Genomic DNA, 27,193 nt, shown 5'->3' with positions numbered 1-27,193 from the left:
ATATGTTCTGAATAGTGCTTCTAGCATTAAAGGCCGATGACATGTTGCCCTTATTTGAGTCATACCTGTTACTTGTGCTCAATACAGTCTAGAATTAACATTTATCATGATGGTTTCGAACCTCATCATTGGACGAAAAAAGAAACTAATCCTATTACGAAACAAAGAAGCTCGTTCCCCTGGAGGGTAAAAATTGTTATCAGACTTTATTCAAGTATATTTTCCTTCCCGCTCCAAGGGAAACATACATAACACATTCTAGACTTTATCTCTTCAAAACTGATCTAGTTAAAGGTCTTCCAAAGAATGCAGAAACTAACACAACCGTGTAATCTGGCTCACGTGGAGATTTCCTTTCATACTTCTCGTTCGTACATATACATGCAACTTTCTCCTGCTCCCAAAGGTGCCCCTCAAATATGATGCTTTTGGTTCAGTTCAATTGTTTAATAAAATGCAAGAATTTCTATAGTTGTCTTTCGTTTTCATTTTTTTATTTTTCATTTTCGTTTTTGGTTTTGCTTGGTTTTTTTTTTTTTTCTATTCTAATACCTTTTCTTACTTATGTATGCAATCGTTAAAAACATTAAACTAAAAATGAGTTTAATTGCATGGATCACAAAAGGTAGCAATAACTGTTCCCGCATACTGGTGACAGCAGTCGTGTTTCTAGTTACTGCTGCTGTTGTCAATGCGCGTCCTTCCTCCCACTACTCTGCTCAAAAACGTGGTACAGGTGTCAAGTTTTATGTTCTTTCAGAATCAGATTTCTGCTCATATCTGCCAAAAGAACCAGGGCAGCTCATATCTGAATCTGAGGATGATGCGACAGCCTTTTGTACGGTTTCCCATGATGATCAAACAGAGACCTTTCCTGAAGGTTTCATAAAGTCCGCGCATTTTTATCAAACAAGTTCATTTGTTCAAGTCACAGGCCAAATAGACCATACTGCATATGATATCCAGACAGGCGACGGAGGAGGCCAATATGATCAGAAGGTAAATTGTGGAGCATAAGAAGGTTATCCCGACAGAAGGAATGAGTAGTTCGCTAAACTCTAACGTAAACGATATGACTTTGTCCATAGAATTTACCTAATGCTGTCTGCAATGACAATCTCAAGTACTGGGTAAATGTAATAGAGCCGGATAGCGATAGATTTTGTATAAGGTGCTGTGAAAAGAAGGAAGATTGTAACATTGGTATTTCAACCTACGGATGTGAAAGAATAGTTCCTGGAGACTATGACTAGCCTATAGGAAACCTGCCATCATCATATAATTTTGACATTTTTGATTCCAATGACTTTATTTGTATTGATATCAACACCACCCCTAATAATTCTCTGTCTGTCATAATAAATTAAGACTCTTTCGTGAAAATACAGCTTTTGTTTGAAACTTCAATTTTGGATCGTTCATAAATGAAATAGAAGCAGAAACCTAAATGATGAATGCTGTGGCGATACATTAATAGAATCTACTACAGATCCGTTTTATATCGTTCGTGATTATTGTACGGAGCCATTAAGGGCACCATTAAACTCATCGTTTCTACGTGGTATAATTAGCCAGTTTTCCATTTATGTAGCTTTTTCGATGACACTCTCATAGTCAAAATTCATCGATAGCACTTGTTGATTTTATTAGTTTTTATATGTTAAAAGTGTAACATGTAGATGCTCTCAGCTATTTTCAACATTATTGCTACTATTCGTAGTATCTTCAGAACTATCTAAAATTGTTTCATAACCATCTCTATTCCGTTTCCATTTTTTATATATGATCAGACTGCTCACGATGATTATTGAAAGCGCAACGACCCAAATAAACAAAAGGATCACGAAGGACCAGAGCCAAGGTAGTCCAAAAAGGCCTCTTTCAATTGGTAATAAAACGCTATCAATTTCTATTACACCACCACTGCGATCACCTACGCTAACACGGCCAGTATCTAACACACGTGCATGCGTACCATAAGGCTTTCCTTTAACTCTTACAATACTAACACCATAACCAAGATCACGGAACACAATCTTGTCTTGTGACGAAAGCATTGTGTCAAAAATGTGATCTCCAAACAATGGGAATAAAAACCAACGCTTGCGTCCATTTGACTGAGGAATAATGTGTAATTTAGCGAGCTTGGTAAGTTTATCCATGTCATTCCATGATTCTTCCAGATTGATGCTTTCAAATGCATTATCGGTGGGGGCTAATACAATACTATTCTTGAAATCCGCAGTATGTAACAAATTGGTTTTTTCCAAGATGTTCAACATGATATTCGCATTGATGCCACGCAATATATTATACTGAGTGATATTGGCACTAGCAGGAATTTGAAGATGATCGACTTTGTGAACAACGCCATTTGAAATTAAATAATCATAGTCTTGGATAACACCACGTTCATCTTCGAAAATTGCTTGGTCATTATCGCCAGCTGCTGCTGTAGTACCGATCCAAACATTATTGTCATTGTTATTGCCGTTGATAAACATGGTTTCATTGCCAGCTAGTGTTGTCACCTCAAGTATATCACCTAATAAATCTTGATAATAAAGAGGAGAGGAGGCAATATGATATTTTAGGACACGACGTAAATCTGCTTTACCAGCAGGATGAACAAGATATCTTGAAACAAGCCCCAAGCTTTTGAAAGCTTCATTGGTTGGAGCAAATAAAGTGATGGCTTTTGCTTCTTTTATCTCTTCCACAACCCCAGAAACATACAATGTGGCAATAAATGTAGAAAAGTCCAAATCAATGACGAGACGAGTGATTAAATCTGTTGGAAGAGTCAACGGATCTGATATACTATAAATAACGTTGCCGCAAATAGACACTATTTTTTTGTTAAAGGTTTACGTTAATTTAAGGTGAATACGCTGCCTGCTATGTATCTAATACTTTACTGTTATTCGTTATGATTCTTGAATGATCACCAAAATAGATGGGTTTAGACAACATTGAATAGTCATCAGGAACTCGATGGCCACTCACTCTGACTTGCAGACGTTGAGGTGAGTTACGCAGCTCAGCTGCGTTATATTTTGTTTTTAACAACATGCGATCAATTAAATCGGATGGGTTCCAAACACCCTCGATTACATGATAACTGAGCCATTGTTCTTTATGACTGTTTGGGATATCGTCCTCAGAAATCACGTCGTTTGGAGGAGTGAGAATTGTTACGTTTTGCGTTTCTTTTTCAATGTATTTTCCAAGTCCAAATTCATTCATTAATGAAACAAACTTAGTAGCATTTAAGCCAAGTAAGTATTTTCTTGTATCAAAAGACAAAGTATTAGCGTAAGGCAAGTCTTCAAGGACATGGATAACACCTATTTGTGCAAGGGTTCACTGAATAATTATGAAATAAGCAAAAATATACTTCAAAACGTACCGTTCGCAGCCAAGATATCCTTTTCAAGCACTTGAAATTCATTCACTTTGTCTTTGCCATACTTGCTTACACTTATTGTCAACTTCTCTCCAGATTCTGATGTATCTATTTTATGTAGATGCAGAAATAGCCGTTTAGACTTATAATTCTACATAATCCTTCCTCTTGCAAGCCTTACATGTAGTTTCTCCAATACTATGATTATTCAAAAAAATAGCTTTGGGTATAACAAGATATTGAACTATATGCTTCAAATCATCCAGACCATATTTAGAGGTGAGGTATTTCTGTTCTATATCCTGAAATTTATCCAGTATGTTTTTCTTCGATACAAAGGCTGTGAATGGCCTTTCTTGGTTGATAACTTCATCAACACCTGTTCTGACCAGTAATTCGAATAACTTCTTATCTAACTTTTGTAACACATTTGCTACAAGGTTTAATGAAGTCAGTGCACCGCCCTATGAGCCCATTACTGTTCTATTTGGAGTACAAAAAAAAACAAAAACCCAGAACTTACAAAGTATATCAGGTGGTTCAAGCACTCGGTCTACTACATTTATAGTCGTATTTCTATTTACAAAAATATCACGGTCTTTGATTCGAGCATCATTAATGTGAAAGAACTGATTGAATCGTTTAGTTACTTTCAGCCGTTGACCTGTTTCGTCATTGCCCAAGAAATGAGGTCGAACATAACTTGATTCTAATATTTGCCCATTCTCAAAATCGGCAGTTGCATATTGCTTCGGTAGTAAATGGTAAAGTAGTATATTTCGGGTGATGAACGTATCATCCTTAAGTTTTGAAAATGCAGCGTTATCAGGAGCGAAAAAAGTGCCAGCTTCTAAATTGTTAATGTAGGGTATCAGGCGGGTATGTTGTAAATGAGTAATTAGGGTTGAAAAACGTTCGTCTTCTGATAGGACATCGATAATAGTCTTATAGCCTCTGACGACGAGAGTAAACAACAGAAGCTGTATTAATACTAGAGGTATCAATGAGAGTTGCTTCATTCGTTGAGGAGAAGAGATCTGAGGACAGGAAAAAATGATATACACTGAAAGAGGAAGAAGTTTTGCATAAATTCGTCAATGCTGCAGTTGCTTGAATTTAATACGATTTAGGAGGGCACAATCTGTGTTTTAATTTCTACTTGACAATGTCTTAAATTTTTGAAATTCGAAAAGATATGATGTTTTCAAATCCAAGAAAGTTATCTGTTAGCAACAACTTTTAATCATAATAAAATAGCTTTATTCTTAGACAGTGCTTACCTTTCCCTATTACTTGATTTAGTTTATTTCATATGATGAAAGTAATTGCAGATTAGATCTGACTTTTGGAAATCGCATGCGGAGGGGGCTCCTTTATAAACCCTTTCCATCATCGACTTCTCCTTATCTTTAATCCCCAAGACGGATGTTATCATAAATTTTCTTTATAATCTTTACTCGGTTTATGTACTCTTTTCTTACACTGAAACAAACTGTTTTTACCAAAACATGTATATTTTTGATAGACACGCATATTGCTAATGACTTTTACTATGATAGCACACACAACAGGTACAGCTGATGGAAGTTTTGTTTGTATCAATATGCCCTAGAAAGCGTAAACGAAGGTTAGTTTACGCCTATAGTGGTGAGTAATTTAAAAAGAGGTTTGGTGATTCACTGTTGGTTGTCCTCTGATATTCTATACTGGCTTACAAAAAATGCAAGCTTTTGCCAACCGTTTCAGTTGTTCAATAAAACCTACTCTAGCCTCTAGATGATGACGGCGCTAATATTGATTGTGGCTCACTTTTCAGTGGGACCTTGAACACAAAAATTTACCCATTATTTCTTCCTGATTCATCTAAAACACCTGTTAAAATCAAATCCACACGTCTCACCGAAATAAATTGGGTTTCTTTCTGCACAACACTGAACGTCAATCTTTTTATTGATAAAGCAATATATAACAAAATGATTAGAACGAAGTTCTTCTTCTGAATAGAAGTACTATAATTATTTGTTACGTTTACAGCAAATGCACTTTCAGTGTGTAGTAGTTCCTTAGAAGTAGATTGGGCTTTTATTTACAATTTTTTTATAAGGGTCAATTGAGATATAAATTGTGCATGAGGCTCGTTTTTAAACAGATAACTCATATACTCATAGAACCATATTAAATATTAATGACATCAGTTTTGTACAGGAATAGTATGAGTTTTCTTTTTTCTTGTGCGGAATATTATACAATGGTGAAAACTTCTTCGTACATTGCTTCTAACCACCAGAATCTATCTTTGGTAGGTAATAAATTAAGCTCCACTATATTGGAGGTTTTTGCCGCGTTAACAGGACCCATTTGAAATGAGTTTACACCTTTTACTATACTTGGAATGAAATCTTTGTTGATGATATCTAACGAACTGAACGCTAGTTTATGTCGTTTGGCTCGTGGAGGTGGCGGTAGAGACACAAATGTTTGCTGTTGGCTGCTTGAATCTGTTGAATTTGTTCTTATTGTATATCCGTCAGATGCAGCCGCCGCACCACTGCTTTCAAGTCCATTACGAATGCTACTGCTACTTATATCTCTATTGAAAGATTCTCCACTACCGTCTGCCGGAGAGTTTTTTGTCAAACCTTTAATATTACTACTGTTAGTATTCGCAGTAATAGTAGTTGTTGCTCCTGTTGAGGTCAATGTACTCGATTGATACAGTCGTTTTTGTTTCAAAAATGAAGGTGGTTCTTTGAACTTGTCACGTTCTGCTCGATGGTGAGAGATAGCAGTATCTGTTATATGATGAACAAAACTGCGGTATAAAGGAAAGGGTATACATTTTATAGGTTCAGTGAGAGTTTGATTAATAGCAAACTTTGTACCGGGCGTTTGGATATGAGCTCTAAAGAGAATCAACTGACAAGGGCCCGCCCTGATAGCGAACGCTGGTATATCCAGAACTTCAGCGTAAAGTTTAGCAGAGGAGGCAATGGGTTTTCCATAATTTGATGACTCTATTAGTTTTGTAGAGGCGTGTTTCAATGCTTTTAAGAAATTTCGATCGTCTGCATTCATTGTCAAAGAAGAAGCAGATGTAGAAGAGGTTGAAGATGATTTGAAAGAAAAGCTATACTTGTCAGGGTGAACTGTATTGTCGTCCGTAGTAGAAGCTGCGTTATTATCAAGTAATCCTTTGGCGGAAGTGTTGTATTCATTCGGTGTTGTCAAATTGGACAACGTAGAAATGCTGATAGTGGTATGATGTTTGTTGGGAGGTGAACCGGTATTACATTGTTGGGTTGGGCTGCTAATAGAAGGGGGATTTTTATATGTGGCGTCTTGAACGTCAAGTTCCAAAGAGGCAATAGTGGCTAACGTTTCGCCACTAAGACCAACAATTATTTCTTTTTGTGCGCTTGTAAGCTTGCTGGGTCGCTTGGGTGGTTCTGTCTCAGGGTTATCGTTGATTGTTAGCTGTATTACTGGAAAGGTGTATCTCTTTTTCTTGTCAATGATAACATAAGGTGCAGCATGTGCATTCGGGCCTTCATTGTCATCGTCAATTAATACGAAGAGACCTACAAAGATACCAGCGCAAAATTCATCAGCGAATCTATCCATATGGTGCTTCATAGCTGCTGAACGATGAACAGTAGAATGCAAAAATGGATCAACTGGTTTATACAAAACAGATGCGGCTTCAGCCATTTGCGACATATCTTGAAAGTAGCTAAACATATATTCGGTGGGAACTCTGAGTTTTTCGCCCATTGTTTTTGCAATGAAAGTGGGTTCAGCGAATCTGAACCCGATAGAAAGTAGATGAACAAGGAGCTTATTGGATTCTATACGCTTGACAAGGAATACATGTTGATCTTCAAAGTCTGAGTCTGCGATCGTTAACTTTTTTCTATTGTTGCGATTTGTGTCCGAATCGGTGAAGATATCAATAACAGTTGCATTCTCTGTCGTTGTGAGAATGGAAGATGTGTATTTTTGATTCTTCGATTTGAGCTTATTCGTATCGTTCTGTTCACTTTCAATAGCTAAGTCACTCTCTCCCTTAGAGGCTGTACGTCGATTAGGTAGAAGGAGCCACGAAGTTGCTGTACTGTTACTTCGTTGAATAGTCCCTTTTTTGAGTGAATCTGTCGACGAGAACAAGCTCTTCTTGCTGACTGTATTGCTCGTCAAAATCAAATCTGACAAGTGCCCAAGCTCTGATAAATCGTTCAAACATAGCTCTTCTACTAAATCTTTAGCTGCTGTCATAAATGCTTTATAAGCGGGATCGAAATTGCTATGTTCTGGGAAATCAGAATCGTTATTATTGTAATGGTTTAACTCAGTTAATCTGAACCAGTGTAAAGTGATTTCAAATATTTTTTTGAATAAAGGGTGATTTTCTGAAAATTTTCCATATTGTTCCTGATGAATAAAAAACACGAGAGATGAGACGCTATAACATTCAATGGTCAACTGTGATTGTGTATAATAATACTGTACATCCTCGGGAATTTCGCTCAAAATTTCCTTCATTGGGACAATACCATCTACTTTCACCATAATTCTTCCATTTCTGTCAAAAAAGATAGTATCCAACACAAGTCTACGTTTAGAGGAGTCCCTATTTTTTGTGTATTTACTGCTATTGATATGAGCTTTGGTTACGATTGCAAGTAGAATAAGACACCCAGCGGCAACGATACCAAAAATGATACCAATGAGAGCAGGTGTACTCATGACAGGTATAGGTGGAGTATCGTCATTGTCGCCTTCATAGTAAATGGTTCCTACTAAGGCAGTGTAGTGCATTCCTGGTAATGGAAGGCAGAAGTAATGTGTTACTTTTTTTCTTTTGTACAAGGTTCATGAGGGGTAAAATGAACACAACAATGGATGATTTCGTACCACATGCAGCAACGGCCATCAACATGGCGCATCCCAAGCGCTTATACCATTGGTTTGCCCATTGCTCTCGTAATTTGAAAAATATGAGTAACGCCGCTGTTACGGCGCAGACAGCGATGGTAGCAGCACCAACCACAAAAGGGATTTTATTGCCCAAAATGAAAAAGTTAATTGCTCTTTGACCTAAATATGTCATAACATAGGTCAGAAAAATGATGAGGACTGATATAAGATAAGGAAAAACTCACCAATGTAATGCATAGCAACAATGCCGAACTAAATTATAGTAAAAATGTATTGATGGAAATTTAATCGAAGGGTGGCAATGCATAACAAGTTAAAAATGTAGAAACTTACTCCGGCTACGATACCACTAGGAATAATTCGACTTAACTTTGCTTCTTCAGTTATACCAACAAAGGCAAAGGCTAAGAACATGGTAACAATAGCAACCGCCAGACTGACGAAGGTAAAACCTGCCGAATAAAATAACTGAAAATGTTGACCGTTGTGTATAATAAGGGTCAAGCTATTATTGCCGATAAAATGCATCGACCAAATGCCCACTCCACCCATTGAGGTTGCAGCAGCAAATAGTAGGAACCTTTGCCATGTAAATCAGATAATTTTGAGTGTTGATAAGCGTGTCTCTAGTCATATGGAACTACTGCAGGGTAATTATGGGACTAACCAATTATATTTTCCACGAATATGTGTTCTACGCTGCAGTAGTTCAAGTGCTATCATTGCGCCTGCTACTGAAATGATATAACTGACAAAAATGATACCTCCATTGTAAATTTGAGGACAAGGTAAATTTGGCTCCATTAAAGTAGTGATATCAAACAATGAAAAAAGCAGTTATATAAAGTCTACTATGTTGCTGGGTATCAATGATGGTGTGAAAACGGAAAACAAAAGGGAAAAAAGAGGAAAAGAGAGACAAGCAAACAGAATGGCTGAAAATGGAGATGGGAGGGCCTCTTACTTTTTTGTGACCAATAACACAAATTGCTGTCTATTCATCTGAAAGTCCTTGCGAAAAATGGTACGCAGAAGAAACAGGAAAATGGCCACACGTCAGGGAATCAATAGCAATTATTTCCTTTAATCGATTGGGTGAACCATTCTCATTACACAAGGCAAAGTTAACAGCGAACATACTTTGTCAACCGTTCATGCACCTTACTGGCTAACGATACGTATTATTCTTTGGCGGTCTCTAGATCAAAAAATGCTATCAGGATCGCATGTTGATAACGAACATAAGCTAATCGTGCACTTTAAACTATTCAGACACATACTTCCTGGGTAGGCAACTGAGCATAGAAACGCGTATACGGCAAATAAGATATATGCCCTTCGTTAGCCCGACCCCCATGCTTAGCAAAATCGATTGGTGTAGTAAATTCAGTCGATCGACAATTATATGGGTATGTTACAGTTCCATGTACCGCATAATTTTTTATAAAAAGATATCGATACATAAAAGGTAATAATTGTATTGTCCTTTACACATAGAAAATAGCTAGGTATATGTGTGTAACGCTAACCACTGATTGTGGTTTGTGCTAAATTATGTGTTTCGAATGTTACACCAAAGAGTATACAATGGAAACAACTATTGCCGAACAATCCAGATTACAAAATCATTGGAAAAATACACAGAGTAAAGAGTAAAAAAGCTCATTATAAAAAGCTCATTATTTAGGCCGTGTCGAGCACAATGTATTTTCTGTTATTATGAGGAAGCATAAAACGATGGTGTACGATTTTTAGTTCCAGTGAGGTGTCCCTACTAAAGAATACTTAAACCTATCTATTCGCTCTAACACGCATGTCTTTTGCCAGGGTCACAACGAATGCGATCATAGCATCTCACCAATGAAAATTCTTACTCTTAGCGCCATTTTCTTGAATATAAGCGTGCCACTGCTCTTACTAATTCGCTTACTCATCCTTCCGGGAAAGCCTTCATACCTGCTTTTTATGCAATCATTCTTATATTAGAAATTGATCCAATAACTGAGGTGTCGTTATTAGACATTCCTTGGAAAGAGGGTGGTGACTAAAAAGAAGTGTCCGAACTATATTAAATGGACAACACAATAGCAATAGTAAACAATCGAACAATTGAAGAAAAAGAAAAGTTGTACAAACGTTAACGTATCCATGCATCCAGCTTCTGGGTTGAGCTAAACTCTTTTGGCATATTATGCGTTAAATGATAGTTTAATAAATCTAAGGGCTTGTTGATCGCTCATGATAACATACAATATGTAATTGATCAGAGATAAGTTCGACAAGGGATAGATCCACGTCAAAAATGGTAACAGAAAAAAAACTGCAACAGATTGTTGTATAACAAAGGAAGTTTATACTTGGATCGAAAATGGTCTCGTAATATATTTTATTGGTGTCAAGAAAACAGAACGAAAAAAATACAAAGAATTAATGCGGCAGTAATTGTAGAAATGACAAATAGAAAGTTTTAATTCAATTAAAGCTTATCATAGTACTTATCAAGACCAGGAATATCTTCAGTAAGACCCTTTCTCTTACGAACGGCACGAATAATATCGTAGACCTTGTTACCGGCTTCCAATGGGTCACCGGACATGAGTTGCCAGTGATCGAAGACAGCTTGAGGGAAGGCTTGACCACCAGTGGCAGCACGAAGATCAGCAGTGAAACCGAAAGATTCGTTAACGGGCAAGTAAGCCTTGACGTTCATCATAGGAGTACCAGGCTTTTGTTCTTCAGAGAAGACTTGACCACGACGTCTGTTAAGACAAGAGTAGATACCACCGATAGCAGAGTCAGGACATTGGATTTCGACGAGGTAAACGGGTTCTTGGATACCAGGAGAGGCAGTAAGAACGGAAGCGTAAACAACACGACGACAAGTAGGAATGATTTGACCACCACCACGATGGATAGCATCAGCGTGAAGAGTGACATCAAGAATGTTGAAACGACAACCACGGAGGTTTTCGTCAGCAATAGGGCCTTCCTTGGTAGCCCATTGGAAAGCAGCAACACAAGAATCCTTGATTTCATTGAGGTATTGGACTTGCTTAGTGATATCAACCATAACGTTGGGACCAGTACCGTCGGGACCGAAACACCAGATCTTACGAGCTTCAGAAACATCCCATTCATATTTGTCGGCGAGGATACGAGCACGAGCCTTGAAATCATCCTTGGCAGAGATCTTACCTTCTTCAATTTCATCAGCCAATTCGTCGTTCATGGGAACAGCACGCATGTAGATACGGTTGTGCTTGTTGGGAGACTTGGAAAGACAGTCAATGCTGGATTCGGCAGTGACAGTTTCACGGTATTGGACGACGGGGTCACCAGTCTTGATGGGGACTTGAGCGTGATCTTCTTCAAGATCCTTCAAACAAATTTCCAAGTGAAGTTCACCAGCACCGGCAACAATGTGTTCACCAGAGTCGGAAGTGTAGGTCAAGACACAAGGATCGGACTTGGCAAGACGCTTAAGACCTTCAACGAGCTTGGGAAGATCGTTGGCGTTCTTGACTTCGACAGCAACTTGGACGACAGGAGAGACAGAGAACTTCATGACCTTCATGTTGTGAGCAACTTCAGAAGTAGTAATGGTACCGGTCTTGACCAAGAATTGATCAACACCAACAAGACCGATAATGTTACCAGCAGGACAGTCTTCAATAGCTTCAACGTTACGACCCATCATAAGAACGGTACGTTGAATAGACTTGACGGAAAGATCGTTCTTGCTACCAGGAAGGTAGTTGGGGCCTTGAATACGGACCTTCATACCAGCACGGACGGTACCAGAGAAGACACGACCGAAAGCATAGAAACGACCCTTATCAGAGGTAGGAACCATCTTGGAAACGTAGAGCATAAGAGGACCGTTAGGATCACAGTTACGGATACCGACAGCACATTCATCGTCAGCAGGACCTTCGTAAAGGTGACCAACACGATAGGCTTGAGAGGTGACAGGGGAAGGAAGATGGATACAGATCATTTCCAAAAGAGCATCACCAGCAGGCAAGAACTTACGCATGACGACCTTGAGGAGGGCCTTACCTTCCAAATCCTTTTCATCAGAAGCAAGAGTGATTTCCAACTTTTCCAAGAGAACCTTGGTTTGGTCCTTCTTGAAGTTCATGATGGAATCGAAAAGACGGTAGATAGGGTCCAAAACGAACATGTTGAAGGCACGTTCGAGTTGAGCACCGCTGGCATCAGTGCTCTTGGTGGTCCATTTCTTGGTCTTAGGGTTAAAGTAGTTTTCACCCCAAAGCTTGTTCATCATCTTTTCCTTATCGACACCGAACTTCTTAGCATAACGGATAGCGAATTGACGAAGAGTGAAACCCCAACCGTGGAGACCGGAGGCGAAAGCAACGGTACCCTTTTCAGGATAGACTTGACAATCACCGAGAGCTTCATCAACGTAGGTGGAGATAATAACGTTAATAGATTCAATGGTACGAGCGAAAGACTATATAAAGGATGTATAATTGAAAGGTGGTAAGCGACTTTCCCTCTAGAGGATATTCCGGCCCAAAAATTCTTCATTCTATCCCACACTCTCTATCAAATAACTCTAATTCTATTAGTTCAAACACATACGTTGTAGAGTTCTTCCTTATCCAATTGAAGTTCAAGAAGAGCACGATCCATCTTGTTAAGACAGACAACAGGCTTGATACGTTCGTTCAAAGCTTGACGCAAGACGGTTTCAGTTTGGACACAGACACCATCAATGCAATCGACAACAACGAGAGCACCATCAGTAACACGAAGGGCAGCGGTAACTTCAGAAGAGAAATCGACGTGACCGGGAGAATCGATCAAGTTGATCAAGAAAGCAGCACCGTCGGTCTTTTGACCCTTAATTTCCTTGATATCTTCCTCATTTTCCAACTTGAAATACATGGAAATGGCAGTAGACTTGATGGTAATACCACGTTCCTGTTCATCCTTACGGGTATCCATGAAACGGGCTTCACCAGCACGACCGGAGGAAATAATACCGGCCTTGGAGACCAAGGAATCGGACAAGGTAGACTTACCGTGATCGACGTGAGCAATGACGGACATGTTACGGACATTGGTAACCTTGTCCATCAAACCACGGATCTCTTCGATTGTGAAATTCTAATAGTTGTTAGGGAAAAAGAAGAAGCATTCAGTACCAGTGCAAACTTCACAAATGTCTGTAATATTAATGTCTGTTCATGCCACTGATGGACATTTAAGTACTTACAACTACATGTCATTGAAAGTAATGTAAAGGATGTCAATTGGTGATATAAAAAGAATAAGTGTTCCTGTTAGTTTATCTGTATCCATAATAACAAAAGTTGAGCAATGTATCTATATCCATCGTCATGTAGCTTTATAAGGGCTGTTGTCAATGGATGGATGCTAGATATAGTATGATGCATACCCATTTTCGAGTGTTAAAGTGAAGGGAAGAATTTCACATTCTGTCGCCAGCGTGGGTGTAATATTTTGTCAATCTCCACAGCGATCCACAGCAACAACAGAAATTTCGGGCTTCTAAAATGTTAGTGCATGTCCCTCGAAACAATGCGCCTAAAGAGAAACAATGTGAAAAAAAGTCTGTCTATCGTTTTCGTTTTCGATTCAAGTTTACGACAATGCCTGGTTCAGAGACAGTATTGCTTTTCGTACGTTTTATGTCAAATGGCCGCAATATGTCACTGCTGTTTGATCTACGAATGTAAAAAAAAAAGAAAAAAAAAAAAAAAGCAACCCAAATAGCTCTTCGTTTACTGCCGACCTTGTGGGTATGACAGTGTACTTGCTACGACAGGATCTTTAAATTCCATCAAAAATGGACTCTGTACTGGTAATACGCTTCCTATTATAGAAGACCGAATCATAACTCATTCTTGCAAAAACTTCAGCAGCTTTTTGTACAATTCATAACGAGAAACAAAAATTGCCTTCATTGTTGATAAACATTAAGTATTCATACACGCATAAGTTGCCTTCATTCAAAAAGCATTTTTCTTATAACAAGTTATCTTTAGATTGTATGTGCAAAGAAAATTTTTTATTTCTTTTTCAACATATCTGCCCAACTGAATGAAGCTTTCATTTCTAGTTCCTTTGGAAGAGTTACAGGACTTTCCGAGGAACTCACAGCATCACTCTTCCTGCTATTATCCATGTTTTTCCTTTCGTCCATCTCCTTACGATGACTACTATTCTTCACTTCAGAGGCAACTGCATCTTTTTTGTCAGACTGCTTTTGCTGTATTTTGATTACATTAGCACTGCTCTCCTTCACTGGCTGTGGATACTCCTGCTGTTCTTTTTTATATGGCTTATCCTGTTTTGCTACACACTCTTTTTCTACCTGTGTACTGTTATTGTTCATACTAGCCTTAACAACGTCGGCAGCAGATCTTGTATCCGTTCGAATGCCTTGACGGGGAGATGGTGTAGTCTTGACCATGACTGCAGCAACAGCAGAGTCATCGTAACTGGGCTGCTGATTTGGTAAAGGAGGGAAATGAGCAGGTTGTAAATCAACTAACAGAATAAGCACGAAACAGTGAATAAAGGAAACAGTCTATGAAGGAAACTTCTTCATCAATTCAAAGCTTACCTTCCAGCTGTGGTTGCTTTTTTCTCATTTCTTCCTCTGCCTCATCTTCTTGGCGCTTGTTCTCATTTTTGTATTTACTGTATTTACCAAATCTTTTTCTTCGGTTAGGATTGTCATTGATAGCTTCATTCCTGTTGCTATGCGAAACGGATGGTCCGCTTGTGGAGGTGCTATTGCTACTTCTGCGATGAACACTATCCGATTTAATGTTATTCTTATTACTCTTGTTAACATTCATATCGGTAGTAGGTGGTTCGTCGAGTGGTTGTTGCTGCGGTAATTTTACTTGTAGTTTCTCCTCCTTTTGCTCAGCAGACTCATTCGACTTCAGTGTCGCTTGTTGTTGTTGCTGCTGCTTTTTGACTGATTCGGGTTGCACCTCTTTCATTGCAACAGCTTGCTGAATGGATCCAGAATTATCTTTCTCGTCTTCATTTTTCAGCGACTCCTTCTTTTGCTGAGCGTCTTGACGTATCTCACCCTCTGCTGGTTGTCGCAGAGGTTCCTCTAATGGGGAAAGGGCCGTTGGAACGCCGATGGACTGCGTTTTAAATAATGGCGAGGAACGTTTGTCTTCATCTTTGTTTGCCGAGCGGTCCGCAGTATCCACTGCACGTGGTGGTCGGAATGGCTGTCTCTGATCATTGTCGTATTTCTTACTGTTGTTGTTAAAACCTCTATTGTTGTATTTGTAATTGTTGTTGTTGTTATAGCGTGGGCTATAGGGGCGACGTTCAGAGTAAGAACTACTAGCGTGTATCGGCGATGGTAATGAGGGAGACGGTGACGAGTTCTGCTCTTGCTGTTCTTGCTGCTGTTGACTATCTTCTTTGGACGTATATTTAGGGTTATTGTTGTTACTGTGATTGTATCTAATACGTGCAGAAGTATTTCTTGAACCATCATAAGGCATTTGTGAGTGTTTATTTCTATATTGGAAGCCACCACGCTCATAGATTCTATTGTTGTTGGGTGGCATATTATTATCATATCTTGGATAAGACGATTGATATTGTTGCCGTCGTGGAGAAAAGTGTCTTTTGTGTGGTTGCATCTGATGGAAAGAATATTGGTTATAAGGGTACTGAGGGTCGATGATGGGAGGGTAAGCATGTTGATTTAGTAATATGGGGTCATCTTTAGCATTATTTAATGGGTTGATATCTGACTGACTAACTGTACGTGTTTGTCTATAAGAAATAAAGTTTAGAATTCTGCAACCTTTGGGATAGATAGATGAGGCTAGGGTAACGTACACTCTGATAACGGGCTCTGACTTCATTCTAGCAGCAATTGGCTGATCTTTGAAATCCTTGCCTCGAACGAGTGTCAGCAATTTCAACGCGTCTTCTTCAGTTTCGAAAGTAAAATACCACATATTACCAAAATCTTTTTTCATCAATTGAACAGTTGGGGAGTTCAAATCTTTCAATAACTGATTCATTTCATCCTCAGTGCAATCAGGTACATCCCTAAAAATGACGGTATTTCGTTTCGGTTGTAATGAAGCGTTAGGTTTCACTTTGGTACCTGAATCATTCACAGTTACAGTCGATAGTTCTCTCAAAGTCTTCACAATTAGGTCCATATCTCCATTGGTATGTTCCCGAACGCGTTTAAAGTTAGCAATAACGGTAATGGGAACGTATGAATCTTCATCCATTTGAGAGACTGATACAATGAATCAGTATGATAGTGTGTCATTAGTTCGGTGTTACAAGTTGAACGCTCAAATTTTCTTTTCCTCTCTCACCTAGGTAACTATCATTCACTAAATTCTGCCTTGAAAAGTAATATTCTAGTTGCTTTTTCAAATCAAAGAATTTATCTGAAGCAAAAAAAAAAAAAAAAAAAAAAAAAAAAAAAAAAAGAAAAGGTTAATCATATGTAATGATGCGCGCTTTTTTTTTTATAAAATAATGTCTTTACTGGCTTCATTCAAATTAGGAGATGACAATTTCTTGGTTTGATGATTATTTGTCAAGCTTTCGTCATGTACAATGATCTCCAAATCGTCATCATCACGCGTATCACTGTCGTTGTCCTCATCGAGATCGTGTTCAACAACTTTTAACTGATCTTTTTGTTCATTTCTAAAGTATTTGAAATTACTGTGGTCACTATAACTTCTTCTTGTTGTTGGTGTTAGTTGGGATGGATGGGGTGGGTATTGGTGCTGATGCAATGGCATAGGTTGATAGTACATGTTTGGAGGAGGATAGTAGTAAAAATAGGGATAATTAGGTGGCACATTATCGACATTACCATCATTGCTATTATGATAACGCGATAAATTATTATTGCTATAGTATCTATTATTATTTGTTCTTCTCGCATTGTAGTTATTGTGGTTATAACGGTTGTTTGGTGCAAAGTTTCTTTTCTTATTATTATAGTCTCTTCTAGGGTAGTTTACGCCATTATTCAAAGAAGAAGACTTTGGTTGTTGCTGCTGTTGTTGATGCAGCTGTTGCTGTTGTTGTACTAGTGCTTCTTCAGTCTCGTCTTCTTTTGCCGGTTCTTCCTTTTTGTTTTGCTCCTCTTCTCTTGTTCTGTCTTCCATCATGATCACTTCTTGCTTATGCAACTGAGGTTTGGAGTCTTCACTGACACTTGAATTTTGCTCCTTCAGATTCAGAGAGCTAACATCACCTGGAACAGTCATCTTTCTTGGAGTTTTGTTTGGTTTTCTTTTACTAAAATTATGAACTGGTTAGTTTTTCCACTGTTCATCGGGGCACTCATTCTCAGAAAAATAAGTTACTCAATTCAGCTACAACAAGGGAATCCTTCAGAGAAAAGAAGAGGTAAGAAAAAAAGGATTGTTATAAACGATGAAAAGAAGTAAGAAAGGAAGAAGGACGAAAAAGCAGAAGAAGAAAAAAAAAAACGGAAGAAAAATACACGGTGCTTGTTCCCTGAGTATATTGTTTTCTTGGGCCACGCACTTTTTACCTGTAATTTTTTAATTTGTTTTATGGTCATACACATGTGCATTTTCATTGGGCGATCTACAAGTACATTCGGGATTTTCTCAAGCTTTTTCTTATGGCTGTTGACCCCTTTCTTTTTTTTTTTTTTTAAAAAGTCTTTCCGGTTGGACAATCGATTTCCACTCATGACAGCCACTACAGACGAGATAAAAGCCAAAGCTGAAGCCATTAAAAATGAAGCAAATGTTCATTTCAAAGGTACTTACTATTGTTGTATTCTGTCTTACTTTACAAATAATACTGAATCTCTTGCTTTTGTTACTCCTATCATTCTGTTCCTAGAAAAGAATTTCTCTGCTGCTATAGAAAAATATACTGAGGCGATCAAACTGAATCCTGAAGTAGCTTCATATTACACCAACCGTGCCTTCTGCCATCTTAAAGTGGAATCATACGGTTATGCCATCAGGTAAAGCCCTTCACTTCTTTCTACTTTACTCTTTCCCCCCTTTTTCATACTCCATGTGTGCTGACCTATTTGTCAGTGATGCCAACACAGCTTTGGAGAAAGATCCAAACTTCACAAAGGTACATCTCCAATATATACTATGCTTATTTTCTTTTGAATTCAAAAAGGAACTTATACCCAGCTTCGTTTAGGCAAATTATCGCCGTGCCTCAGCCAATATGGCACTCGGCAAATTCAAAGAAGCTCTGAAAGATTTAAAAATTGTTTCAAAACGTGCACCTAATGATAAAGACGCTAAGGCTAAATTGGACGAATGTGCCAAGATTGTAAGAAGAATTGAGTTTGAGAAAGCCATCAAGGTAAGAGAGTGCAGTAAGGAAGAAGGTTAAATAAGTCTGGAAGCTTATTGCTGGTTCGCGCACGTTGTAGAGTGAAGATCAAAAGAAGAGTGTTGCCGATTCATTAGATCTCGATGCGATGAGTAAGTATCTATTCTTCTGTGAAATAGATAATATCCCGGATTGAACTGATTGAATTATAAATGCTGCAGCTGTTGACACTACGTATGATGGGCCCAGAATTAATGACGAGACAAAGATGATCGATCGCGATTTCATTGATGCTATGATTGACCGATTCAAAAATCAAAAGAAAATTCATAAAAAGTATGCTTTTATGGTAAGCAGCAAATTTGGAAACTGTCAGCAATTCCACCTATATGCTTTGGGAAACAACTTATGCTCATTGACGATTCTCTACTTGGTCGTATCATGTTATTTCGACACTTATAGATCATTTTGGCGATTCGAAAATATATGCTTGAACAACCTTCTTTAATTGATGTTGACATTCCTGCAGACGGTAAACTCACTGTTTGTGGTGATGTTCATGGCCAATTTTATGACTTTATTCATATTTTTGAAATGAACGGTTATCCCTCTGAAAAGCACGCGTATCTTTTCAACGGTGACTTTGTTGATCGCGGCTCCTTTTCTGTGGAGGTCATCCTCACTCTCTTTGCTTTCAAGTGGCTTTATCCCAACCATCTCTTTTTAGCACGTGGTAATCATGAAACGGACAATATGAACAAAGTCTATGGTTTCGAAGGTGAAGTGAAGGCTAAATTCAGCGAAATGATGTTCAATTTGTTTTCCGAAACCTTCAATTATCTACCCCTATCTCACTTGATTCAAAATAAGATCTTTGTTACTCATGGTGGTCTGTTCTCTCGCGACAATGTGACGCTAGACGAAATCCGTAAGATTGATCGTATCGGTCAAGGTCAACCTGGTAGTGAAGGTTTAATGTGTGAACTTCTTTGGTCTGATCCCCAAGCTGAAATGGGACGATCACCTAGCAAGCGTGGTGTAGGTATTCAATTCGGTCCCGACGTTACGAAGAATTTCTTGGAGACCAATGATTTAGATATGGTCATCCGTAGTCATGAAGTAAAGGAAGAAGGTTACGTGATAGAACATGACGGTCAATGTGTCACTGTCTTCTCAGCACCTAATTATTGCGACACAGTGGGTAATAAGGGTGCATTAATCAATATTACACCTGATTTGAAGAAGGATTACGTTACTTTCTCTGCAGTGGTAAGGACAAACCGAACCTTTGTTTTCAAACGGTCTTTAGCATCTTCATCCTCATATTAACATCTTTTTATTACATGTAGCCGCATCCTTCAGTCAAACCAATGCAATATGCCAGCCAGTTTAGCGGTTTATTAGGCATGTGATAGAGCAAAAACAGCAGGGGGAAATCCTCCCAATACCATCGTTGCCATTTTGTTTATTGTAATCCATTAGCAGCCCTTTTTGTAAAATTAAACACTATTCATCTATTTGATTTCTCTGTACTTCTTTTTTTCTTACATGTCTCATTACCCAAATAAGAAACTAATACATGTTACGTATATCTTTATGCTGAATACCTTCTTACTCAAAGCAGTTGCCCCAATGATTGCTGGCAATTACTTCAATATTTTATTTTGGTGTCCTTGTGACAAACCATTGTTTTAGACGTACAAATATTATTACCTTCTTCTCACGGTTGGATAGACCAGCTATCTGCTATATGAACCTGTGAAAGATAGTATCTAGGTCTAATAGTTTTACAATTTTTTGACACTAAAGGGCTATTCATGCTATGCCTTCACGAAAATGAACACAATAGTGCTGGTATAAGAAAAGTCTATGAGTCCTCGATTGTTGGATAGGACAATCAGGCTGGATTTCGTCCTACAGCAGCAAACCAAGTGGAGTTTGATGATTTCCTTCTGCTTTCAAGCCACTTATGCTTGAGAGTTTGATATTGCTCTTCAGTTGTCAAATGGTAGATGCCAATAACAAGTGGCTTACACGTATCAAAACTGATATTAAGAATAAACATAAACTCATCAGACAAAGGATGATTATCTTTTACAGAGATGTGGCAAAGAGAATAGTTTGGCTACATTAGTAAAAGAGCACGTATGTCATCATCAAAAGGACTGCAACACGTGAAATGAGTATTTTTACCTAAAGGAACGGACCTTTTTACTTCTTCCACTGGGGTGAATCCATTCTTGGACAATAACTCTCCAAGCTTCTCACAAAGCCTAGGATCCTGATCATTAAGGTTCATCATTCTCTCAACTATGAAAACGATAATATGTTTAAACCCACTCGCACACTATTGTTCACCCATTTCATTTCTTCCTACCCTGTGATGCAAATTCGCGAACCACTTCGTCACCGTCGTCCTGATGGATAAATGTACCGAATCAGCCACACATTTATGAAATTTACGAATCAATGCTTATATTGACTTACAATCATTTCAACCTCCATTAATTGAACATATCCTCCAGGCTTGGTAACACGGCGGATCTCCTGTAGACACGCCACCCATTGTTCTCTGTTGAAAGCCAATAAAAATAGCCGAATATGGACAAAGTCAAATGTATTGTCCTCAAAAGGGAGACCATGGGTAACATCTATCTGCTTGAACGTGACATTGGCGGGGCGAATGGTTTGAGGGAACAGAAGAACCTTGTCAATGCCGACAAACTCGGCTGCAGGATATTCAGTAGCCATGTCCTGTTTAAAAATTATATATTTCACATGCAAAAATTATTACAGATGATCTAATACTGCACAAGCAACAGAAGAGTACAAACGAAAAAGGCTACAATTGCTTACCATGATCCAACCGCCGGCCCCACATCCTATATCCAAAACTTTTGTAGAGGTGGATGCGAAATCAATATTTTCGCCTACCGTTTTCAGAAAATTCCTATTGCAGAATCATTATACTTTTTGTCAGCACAGGTCTCTCCTTCATATACGTGTAGAGTTAACAGATTGTCTATTGATTTACCCTTCAAATAAAGCTTTTAATGCAAATTGGTTCTACATGTCATCGTTTGCATGTGGGTGTGGGCGGGGGGGGGAAGTTTTCTTTAGTATACCTTTCAAACTATCCTCCAAATCATAATGTATTCAAAATTGCTTGATTATACCTACAGCATTCATTCTATCATCTTCACCTTTTAGTGTTCCATAAGGTAATGATCTGGAGTCCAAAGAGCCTATGGATAACGTTCGACGAGAACTGTCGTCTTTTAAATCTTTAATTGCATCAGATTGTGGTAAGGTGCTTGGCTGCTGTACGGCATGTTGGTATTTGCGTTTAAGAAGTCGATCAGGATCTTTCTTATTTTGATTGACAGAAAATTTAGCTCCCATCGTGTAATATACAGGCTATCTTAATGTAAATTTTATTGTATATCTATCTCGTTTGTTACTCCTTCTTCTTTGACAAAAAAAAAAAAAAAAAAAAAAAAAAAGGGAAAAAGAAACTACAAGGATGGCAGTGGTTATAATGTGGAAAGGAAAGGGTAAGAATATTAAAAAAGATGAACGCCTTTATTGGAGGTGTTAGAGTTCTTCAAAAGTGCACGCTTACACCTTGTGGAAGTTAAGTTCGCCATTTTTATTCCTATTCTTAATCAATTTCTGACGCGCAGAATTCTCCAATTCTAGACTTTTCAAGCGCACAGATACATAGTTTGACAAACTTACTGTTGTTCCACGCTTGCATTTGAAGTATCGTATCCACTCAATGTTCTCTCTAAAAGTATTTCTTCAAAAATGTAACAAAATCAGTTTTTGTCTATGTATCGGTAGATTATCACTTCAATGATAAGGCCTAAAGTATTCTACGAATACAATAAGAAAAAAGTAGTAAGAGAGATGGCAGTCAATATCATGTTAATTGCTGATAAAACGAGGAGAGAAGGCGGGGTGTACAAGCAAAGCAATAACAGGCCATAAAAGTGCTTCATCCTCGTGATACCAAAGTAATACAAAAAGATACAAATGTGCAGAACAGTTTTGTTTCTGGCAGCAATGAAAAAAGCAAAAAATGCTGTTCCCCCTACTTCACCTTAACAATAAACTATTGCTTTTTTTTTTTCCGAACACTTTTTTAACATTCCTTTGTTTTGTTGCTAACAATTTTCTTTTGCTCAATTTTTCACTTTTGCGCACTTTAGAACAAACTAGAGGTGACAGCAATCTGAGCGTCACCACAGGGTCACCAATACACAAAGTACCTTAAACCGGCATGAGCAAAATAAAAAGCACAACAATAAAAGGATGCCTTACTATCGCATCAGTAACGATAATCGTTCTATTCACAGCTTTTACATCACAGTTTTTTGTTATATGGCCTTATATTGGCCCAATAAACACCCGCTCCATTATAATAACTCTTTCTCTGAACAGTTTTCTTTTAATGATTGTTATCAACTACTTTTTGACATGTACAACAGACCCTGGAAGAGTGCCAAATAATTGGGTAATCATGTGAAGAACACCTTTTTTCCTTTTGATGAGTGTTTCTTTATAGATAGACTGACTAAAACAATGAAATCCCATCCATAGATGCCGCGACAGCAAGCATATATTGAAGTCAAAAAGTCAACGCATACTCCAAGATTTTGCAGAACCTGCAAGAATTTCAAACCACCGAGAAGCCATCATTGTTCGAGGTGTGGAAGGTGCGTTTTAAAAATGGATCATCATTGTCCGTGGGTCAACAACTGTATTGGATTTGCGAATTACGGCCATTTTATACGCCTCCTCATCTATATAAATATCAGTGCTGTTTACATTTTCACCTTGTTGGCTTGTAGATTAGCTCAATTAACAAGAAGCTCGCAATTTGTATGCAACAGTTGTACGAAAACAGTCGTTCTGCTTATGCCTTACCGATACTTTTTTTACTTTCCGCAATAGGAATCAAAGCAATTGGACATAACAGAAATAGTGTTTATGTCCATCAACTTGATGATAACTGCATCTGCCATCTTGGGTGTCGGCGCACTAAGTTGTTATCACATTTTCTATATCTCAACCAATACCACAACAATAGAGGCTTGGGAAAAAGGAAGGTCACTAACCATCAAAAGAATGGAGTCTGTAAAGAATATAAAATATCCGTATAATCGAGGAATTTACAAGAATCTTACGGCCGTGTTAGGTAAACGACCAATATTTTGGCTCATACCACAACCTACAACAGGAAACGGTTTCGAATTTTCGATCGATGATGATAAATTTCAGAAATATGACAATGTTGACCATAATGGCATTTTTATCAATGATACCGTAAACGGGCAATACTCATCGTCTACTTGTTTGAACAGACCTCCATCAACCCTACTTACAGATGTGCCATATACAATAGAGGATGCACAAATGTCAATCATTGCAGCACCCACGTCAACGGTAGCAAAATCAAAATCTACAGGGAGCGTCACTTCCCTGCTGGATAAAACGTATAAAGGCTACCATACCAGCTTACCGGAAGAGTCCATCATAACATTTTCAACCAACGCAACTACCTTGATAGATGATCCACATGACGTAGACCCCTTTGGCACCTCAAAATCCATAAGAAAGTTCGAACTAAAAGAAATAATAGAACATCGGTGATTAACCAAACATTTCCTCATTATCAAACAAAGCTCACCTACTGTCATTGCATCATCATCCTACAACTATGTGTATAAATCCGCCAATACTCATCATTTACTTAAGCACAAATTTTCAAAAACGCTTCTCATTTATTTGTATATATCCCTCTCTAATATCCTTTCCCCTTCTCCTCTAACATTGCATCTGGTGTAAACCCAACTTATTGTTCGCTATATACCTTCAATCAGTGTCGACAGCAATACCCTGCCTGTCAAGTGGTCTGCTGTATAATTCATTTTAGTACTGCTTTTATGCCCTACATAGGAAACAGAAACAAAAATCACAGTGCAACAATGTCAATTATCTCTATGCACATTTTTATCATTAAATTGCGTTACCATGAATAACAACCTTGACGGGTTAGTTTCTATTTAATCGTACTTGGCTTTAATTATATACATCAGCTCGGAGGTAGACTCATATTAAATCAATTCGCCATTAATAAGAAATTTTAAGCTCTTTTTCTAATGCGTTATCATTAAAATGATATTGTAACTTAACAAACAGAATATATATTATATTCGAAATTGAGATGCAGTTGTGCGTTTTTGTTTACTCCACTTCCTGTTTACTATATATATTCTTATCTATACGGGCTATAGACACAATTGTTACTGAATAAAACTCCCACAAATGACGATAACGCCAGCCGACAGACTTCTTCAACCTGCAGTAAGACCTAATTATACTCGTGTCAGATTACCTAGTCATTCACGTCGACAGCAACAGCTTGTGAATGCTGGTACTGATCGCAGCAATGGGAATATCATTATATCCAGCAACAACAATGAAGCGCAAGACTTAGATACAGTACCACTACGTAGGTTCAGTAATCAGTCAGATAGATATAACCGAGCCCTTGACAGATTACATAGTATGCAAAACAGCTTTCAAAATAATGCACTTCTGAATGACCGTGATGTACCCCCACTCGTCCCTCAGCCACAAGATCCAAGACGCCTTCATAATATGCGTCTCGTCACTCCAAGACCAATAGCCCAACAAACCAATAATAGTAATAATGAGGCTCTATTATCGCCTTCAAAACCTGTTTATCAACTGACATGCAGACACTGTCTTACGATGGTTTGCACTCGAGGTATGAAAGCTATTCTTTTAGCAGACACTTCTATAGAATTATACAGTACAGATGCTCCTGCCCAAAGGTTTGTTTTGTATGATTATATAGAGTAGCAAAGTAGTAGTACAGAAGGTTTAGCTTTAACGTCATAAGTTGTTAACAATAGCATCCATATTTTGGATAAAGACTACCTTACTAGGTCTTGCCACTGCAGAATTCGTGATGTTGCCTGCTTACAATGGTAAAAAAATGTTCGCACATCTAAAGCAAGCTTAAATAACAACAACAAAAAAAAAAAAAAAAAAAGATAATTCAACACGGCATTAAATGATTTGTCTTATATAATCGTAGTGGCAATGTTATAGGGTATCACGTCATTTCGCCTTGTATTCAATGCTTAGACGCCTCTAATAATGGCCACTTTTGGATGTTCCACTCAAATGCTTGTCAACCCACTGAGAGACAAGATAAAGATAAGCGTATTCTTGTTTGGAGTAAGTTACCTCGTGCAGAAATGGATCAAGATTTTATTAGGGGCAATAAACATTCATATGAGCAGCTTTGTAGGTAGTATTAGATTTTTGGTTGTTGTTTTGCTACTGATATGAAGTAGCTGTTAAATAAAAGCATGTATCTGTAAAATCGCAGTATGTGTCGTTATTAATGAACCATGTTCACAATAAGGTACACCTTGATGATATTTACCTTCTTCTGCTGAAGATACAACATCTGCCTCTTTCTCTCTCTCTCAAAAAGAAAAAAAAAAAAAAAAAAAAAAAAAAAAAAGCATTGTGGCAACATCAGGCAACGTAAAGTTTCAGCCAATCAGAAGAACTCCATAATTGCAGTAAAATAAAATACGGCAATTCCCCTTTGAAAATTGGTTGACTTATTTTGGACACTCGACGATTTCTCTTTGCTGTGATTGCAAGTAGGGAAATGGTGGCCAATCCAACGTCTGACTGGACAGAGCTCCACGTGAGTAGAAAATGGAAAGTGTTTAGTAGTTCTTTCAAGTTATGACTAAACGTCGCTATATCATTTAGGATCGATTCTACAGGTTTAACAAACGATGCTGATTCCTTTACAACGTTCAACAACGCTAACAGTTTCATTGATATGGTAGGAAGCAAGAAATTTATTCATTATCATGGAACCAAACGGACCTCTCGAAATTCATGATAGCTAGTGCTCCGTATGGTGGTCCAATAGGTAAAAAGGGCAAACCGTAGAGTACATTGTTGTCAAATTTGCTTTATGACGCTAAGATTTCTCCACATAGCTATGATACGAGACGATAAGAAAGTATTATTACTTCAGAAACAGCAGCCTATCAAGCCAACAATATACATGTATACAAATGCTGGCAAACTTTTACAACAGATACAGGTAAGCGCGCGTGTAATGTGTTAGATTGATAAATTTATGCAACTCAAAAAGCGAATTTTAAACTTCAAGTGGGATAAAGGTCGTATCGTATCATTAGGCTGGACAGAACAGGAACAACTTGTCATAGTGACAGATGATGGATCTGCAAGGTTATACGATTTGCGTGGAAATTACACACAGTTTTCGCTTGGCAAGGTGAGAAACGAGCGTTCAGACCTTTTGAAACGCCTATACTTCTTAGATCATAAAGTTGCGGAACTGATCATTGACAATGCGAGTTTTGTTCTATTTCAACTTTCGGTTTATATAAGGATGCCAAAAGCGACGGTATTGTT

At 38.1% G+C, this 27,193-nt stretch overlaps 11 protein-coding genes across 11 annotated transcripts; 5 read left to right on the top strand and 6 right to left on the bottom strand.

Moving 5' to 3' along the window:
• Nucleotides 1-597: 597 nt before the first annotated feature.
• On the top strand, nucleotides 598-1,253 carry BDF20DRAFT_914922 (uncharacterized protein; the record flags this gene model as incomplete). The annotated part of the gene is made up of 2 exons (XM_053084249.1): nucleotides 598-999; nucleotides 1,089-1,253. The coding sequence occupies 2 exons, from the start codon at nucleotides 598-600 to the stop codon at nucleotides 1,251-1,253; spliced, it is 567 nt and encodes a 188-aa protein (XP_052934149.1).
• A 317-nt stretch (nucleotides 1,254-1,570) lies between these two features.
• BDF20DRAFT_882636 (FAS1 domain-containing protein) lies at nucleotides 1,571-4,544 on the bottom strand. The gene is made up of 5 exons (XM_053081736.1): nucleotides 3,930-4,544; nucleotides 3,588-3,839; nucleotides 3,410-3,514; nucleotides 2,919-3,347; nucleotides 1,571-2,848 (listed from the first exon to the last, which is right to left on the bottom strand). The coding sequence occupies exons 1-5, from the start codon at nucleotides 4,423-4,425 to the stop codon at nucleotides 1,686-1,688; spliced, it is 2,445 nt and encodes an 814-aa protein (XP_052934148.1). The 5' UTR covers nucleotides 4,426-4,544; the 3' UTR covers nucleotides 1,571-1,685.
• A 1,103-nt stretch (nucleotides 4,545-5,647) lies between these two features.
• On the bottom strand, nucleotides 5,648-9,145 carry BDF20DRAFT_837427 (uncharacterized protein; the record flags this gene model as incomplete). The annotated part of the gene is made up of 5 exons (XM_053079049.1): nucleotides 5,648-8,223; nucleotides 8,318-8,500; nucleotides 8,566-8,593; nucleotides 8,675-8,921; nucleotides 9,009-9,145. 5 exons carry the CDS (start codon nucleotides 9,143-9,145, stop codon nucleotides 5,648-5,650), a joined length of 3,171 nt encoding a protein of 1,056 aa, XP_052934147.1.
• Nucleotides 9,146-10,817: 1,672 nt separating this feature from the next.
• On the bottom strand, nucleotides 10,818-14,059 carry BDF20DRAFT_882626 (elongation factor 2; the record flags this gene model as incomplete). Its single annotated transcript, XM_053081735.1, has 4 exons — nucleotides 13,770-14,059; nucleotides 13,736-13,737; nucleotides 12,950-13,477; nucleotides 10,818-12,818 (listed from the first exon to the last, which is right to left on the bottom strand). Exons 1-4 carry the CDS (start codon nucleotides 13,771-13,773, stop codon nucleotides 10,818-10,820), a joined length of 2,535 nt encoding a protein of 844 aa, XP_052934146.1. The 5' UTR covers nucleotides 13,774-14,059.
• Nucleotides 14,060-14,224: 165 nt separating this feature from the next.
• Nucleotides 14,225-17,858, bottom strand: BDF20DRAFT_882624 (uncharacterized protein). The gene is made up of 6 exons (XM_053081734.1): nucleotides 17,725-17,858; nucleotides 16,890-17,656; nucleotides 16,714-16,788; nucleotides 14,961-16,631; nucleotides 14,380-14,884; nucleotides 14,225-14,310 (listed from the first exon to the last, which is right to left on the bottom strand). Exons 2-5 carry the CDS (start codon nucleotides 17,623-17,625, stop codon nucleotides 14,403-14,405), a joined length of 2,964 nt encoding a protein of 987 aa, XP_052934145.1. The 5' UTR covers nucleotides 17,626-17,656; nucleotides 17,725-17,858; the 3' UTR covers nucleotides 14,225-14,310; nucleotides 14,380-14,402.
• A 220-nt stretch (nucleotides 17,859-18,078) lies between these two features.
• On the top strand, nucleotides 18,079-20,103 carry BDF20DRAFT_914919 (Metallo-dependent phosphatase-like protein; the record flags this gene model as incomplete). Its single annotated transcript, XM_053084248.1, has 8 exons — nucleotides 18,079-18,151; nucleotides 18,236-18,362; nucleotides 18,439-18,481; nucleotides 18,554-18,721; nucleotides 18,792-18,843; nucleotides 18,913-19,040; nucleotides 19,154-19,960; nucleotides 20,041-20,103. 8 exons carry the CDS (start codon nucleotides 18,079-18,081, stop codon nucleotides 20,101-20,103), a joined length of 1,461 nt encoding a protein of 486 aa, XP_052934144.1.
• Nucleotides 20,104-20,588: 485 nt separating this feature from the next.
• On the bottom strand, nucleotides 20,589-21,442 carry BDF20DRAFT_823429 (S-adenosyl-L-methionine-dependent methyltransferase; the record flags this gene model as incomplete). Its single annotated transcript, XM_053077791.1, has 4 exons — nucleotides 20,589-20,736; nucleotides 20,866-21,001; nucleotides 21,069-21,108; nucleotides 21,191-21,442. The coding sequence occupies 4 exons, from the start codon at nucleotides 21,440-21,442 to the stop codon at nucleotides 20,589-20,591; spliced, it is 576 nt and encodes a 191-aa protein (XP_052934143.1).
• BDF20DRAFT_654822 (uncharacterized protein) lies at nucleotides 21,246-22,167 on the bottom strand. Its single transcript, XM_053075956.1, has 3 exons — nucleotides 21,872-22,167; nucleotides 21,726-21,757; nucleotides 21,246-21,641 (listed from the first exon to the last, which is right to left on the bottom strand). Exons 1-3 carry the CDS (start codon nucleotides 22,091-22,093, stop codon nucleotides 21,482-21,484), a joined length of 414 nt encoding a protein of 137 aa, XP_052934142.1. The 5' UTR covers nucleotides 22,094-22,167; the 3' UTR covers nucleotides 21,246-21,481.
• Nucleotides 22,168-23,003: 836 nt separating this feature from the next.
• Nucleotides 23,004-23,965, top strand: BDF20DRAFT_793295 (zf-DHHC-domain-containing protein; the record flags this gene model as incomplete). Its single annotated transcript, XM_053076227.1, has 3 exons — nucleotides 23,004-23,207; nucleotides 23,294-23,575; nucleotides 23,657-23,965. Coding segments are annotated over 3 exons (795 nt in total), but the record flags the coding sequence as incomplete, so codon positions are not given.
• Nucleotides 23,966-25,302: 1,337 nt separating this feature from the next.
• BDF20DRAFT_977873 (protein FAM72) lies at nucleotides 25,303-26,040 on the top strand (the record flags this gene model as incomplete). Its single annotated transcript, XM_053085094.1, has 3 exons — nucleotides 25,303-25,554; nucleotides 25,636-25,710; nucleotides 25,821-26,040. Exons 1-3 carry the CDS (start codon nucleotides 25,358-25,360, stop codon nucleotides 26,038-26,040), a joined length of 492 nt encoding a protein of 163 aa, XP_052934140.1. The 5' UTR covers nucleotides 25,303-25,357.
• Nucleotides 26,041-26,425: 385 nt separating this feature from the next.
• BDF20DRAFT_882615 (uncharacterized protein) lies at nucleotides 26,426-27,189 on the top strand. The gene is made up of 5 exons (XM_053081733.1): nucleotides 26,426-26,447; nucleotides 26,530-26,681; nucleotides 26,752-26,858; nucleotides 26,938-27,053; nucleotides 27,170-27,189. The coding sequence occupies exons 2-4, from the start codon at nucleotides 26,648-26,650 to the stop codon at nucleotides 26,953-26,955; spliced, it is 159 nt and encodes a 52-aa protein (XP_052934139.1). The 5' UTR covers nucleotides 26,426-26,447; nucleotides 26,530-26,647; the 3' UTR covers nucleotides 26,956-27,053; nucleotides 27,170-27,189.
• The last annotated feature ends 4 nt before the right edge of the window (nucleotides 27,190-27,193 follow it).

This window comes from Mycotypha africana, assembly GCF_025528875.1.
Source record: "Mycotypha africana strain NRRL 2978 chromosome Unknown BDF20scaffold_8, whole genome shotgun sequence".
In the NCBI taxonomy this organism is placed as follows: domain Eukaryota; kingdom Fungi; phylum Mucoromycota; class Mucoromycetes; order Mucorales; family Mycotyphaceae; genus Mycotypha; species Mycotypha africana.
The sequence above is the reverse complement of the archived record's forward strand: the minus strand, read 5'-3'. Positions and strand labels throughout refer to the sequence as shown.

Bases quoted from the DNA above. Each gene is read 5' to 3' on its own strand.
- BDF20DRAFT_882636 (XM_053081736.1), bottom strand. From the start codon at position 4,425: ATGAAGCAACTCTCATTGATACCTCTAGTATTAATACAGCTTCTGTTG. The intron at 3,515-3,587 runs GTAAGGCTTGCA...TACATAAAATAG, and splicing joins TAGTATTGGAGAAACTACAT to ATACATCAGAATCTGGAGAG. The intron at 2,849-2,918 runs GTAAAGTATTAG...ACAAAAAAATAG, and splicing joins AAGAATCATAACGAATAACA to TGTCTATTTGCGGCAACGTT.
- BDF20DRAFT_882624 (XM_053081734.1), bottom strand. From the start codon at position 17,625: ATGACTGTTCCAGGTGATGTTAGCTCTCTGAATCTGAAGGAGCAAAAT. The intron at 16,632-16,713 runs GTGAGAGAGGAA...TCATTGTATCAG, and splicing joins AGTGAATGATAGTTACCTAG to TCTCTCAAATGGATGAAGAT. The intron at 14,885-14,960 runs GTAAGCTTTGAA...TTATTCTGTTAG, and splicing joins AAAGCAACCACAGCTGGAAG to TTGATTTACAACCTGCTCAT.
- BDF20DRAFT_654822 (XM_053075956.1), bottom strand. From the start codon at position 22,093: ATGGGAGCTAAATTTTCTGTCAATCAAAATAAGAAAGATCCTGATCGA. The intron at 21,758-21,871 runs GTAGGTATAATC...GATGACATGTAG, and splicing joins AAGATGATAGAATGAATGCT to AACCAATTTGCATTAAAAGC. The intron at 21,642-21,725 runs GTAAATCAATAG...ATTCTGCAATAG, and splicing joins TTAAAAGCTTTATTTGAAGG to GAATTTTCTGAAAACGGTAG.
- BDF20DRAFT_882615 (XM_053081733.1), top strand. From the start codon at position 26,648: ATGATAGCTAGTGCTCCGTATGGTGGTCCAATAG. The intron at 26,682-26,751 runs GTAAAAAGGGCA...TTCTCCACATAG, and splicing joins TCCGTATGGTGGTCCAATAG to CTATGATACGAGACGATAAG.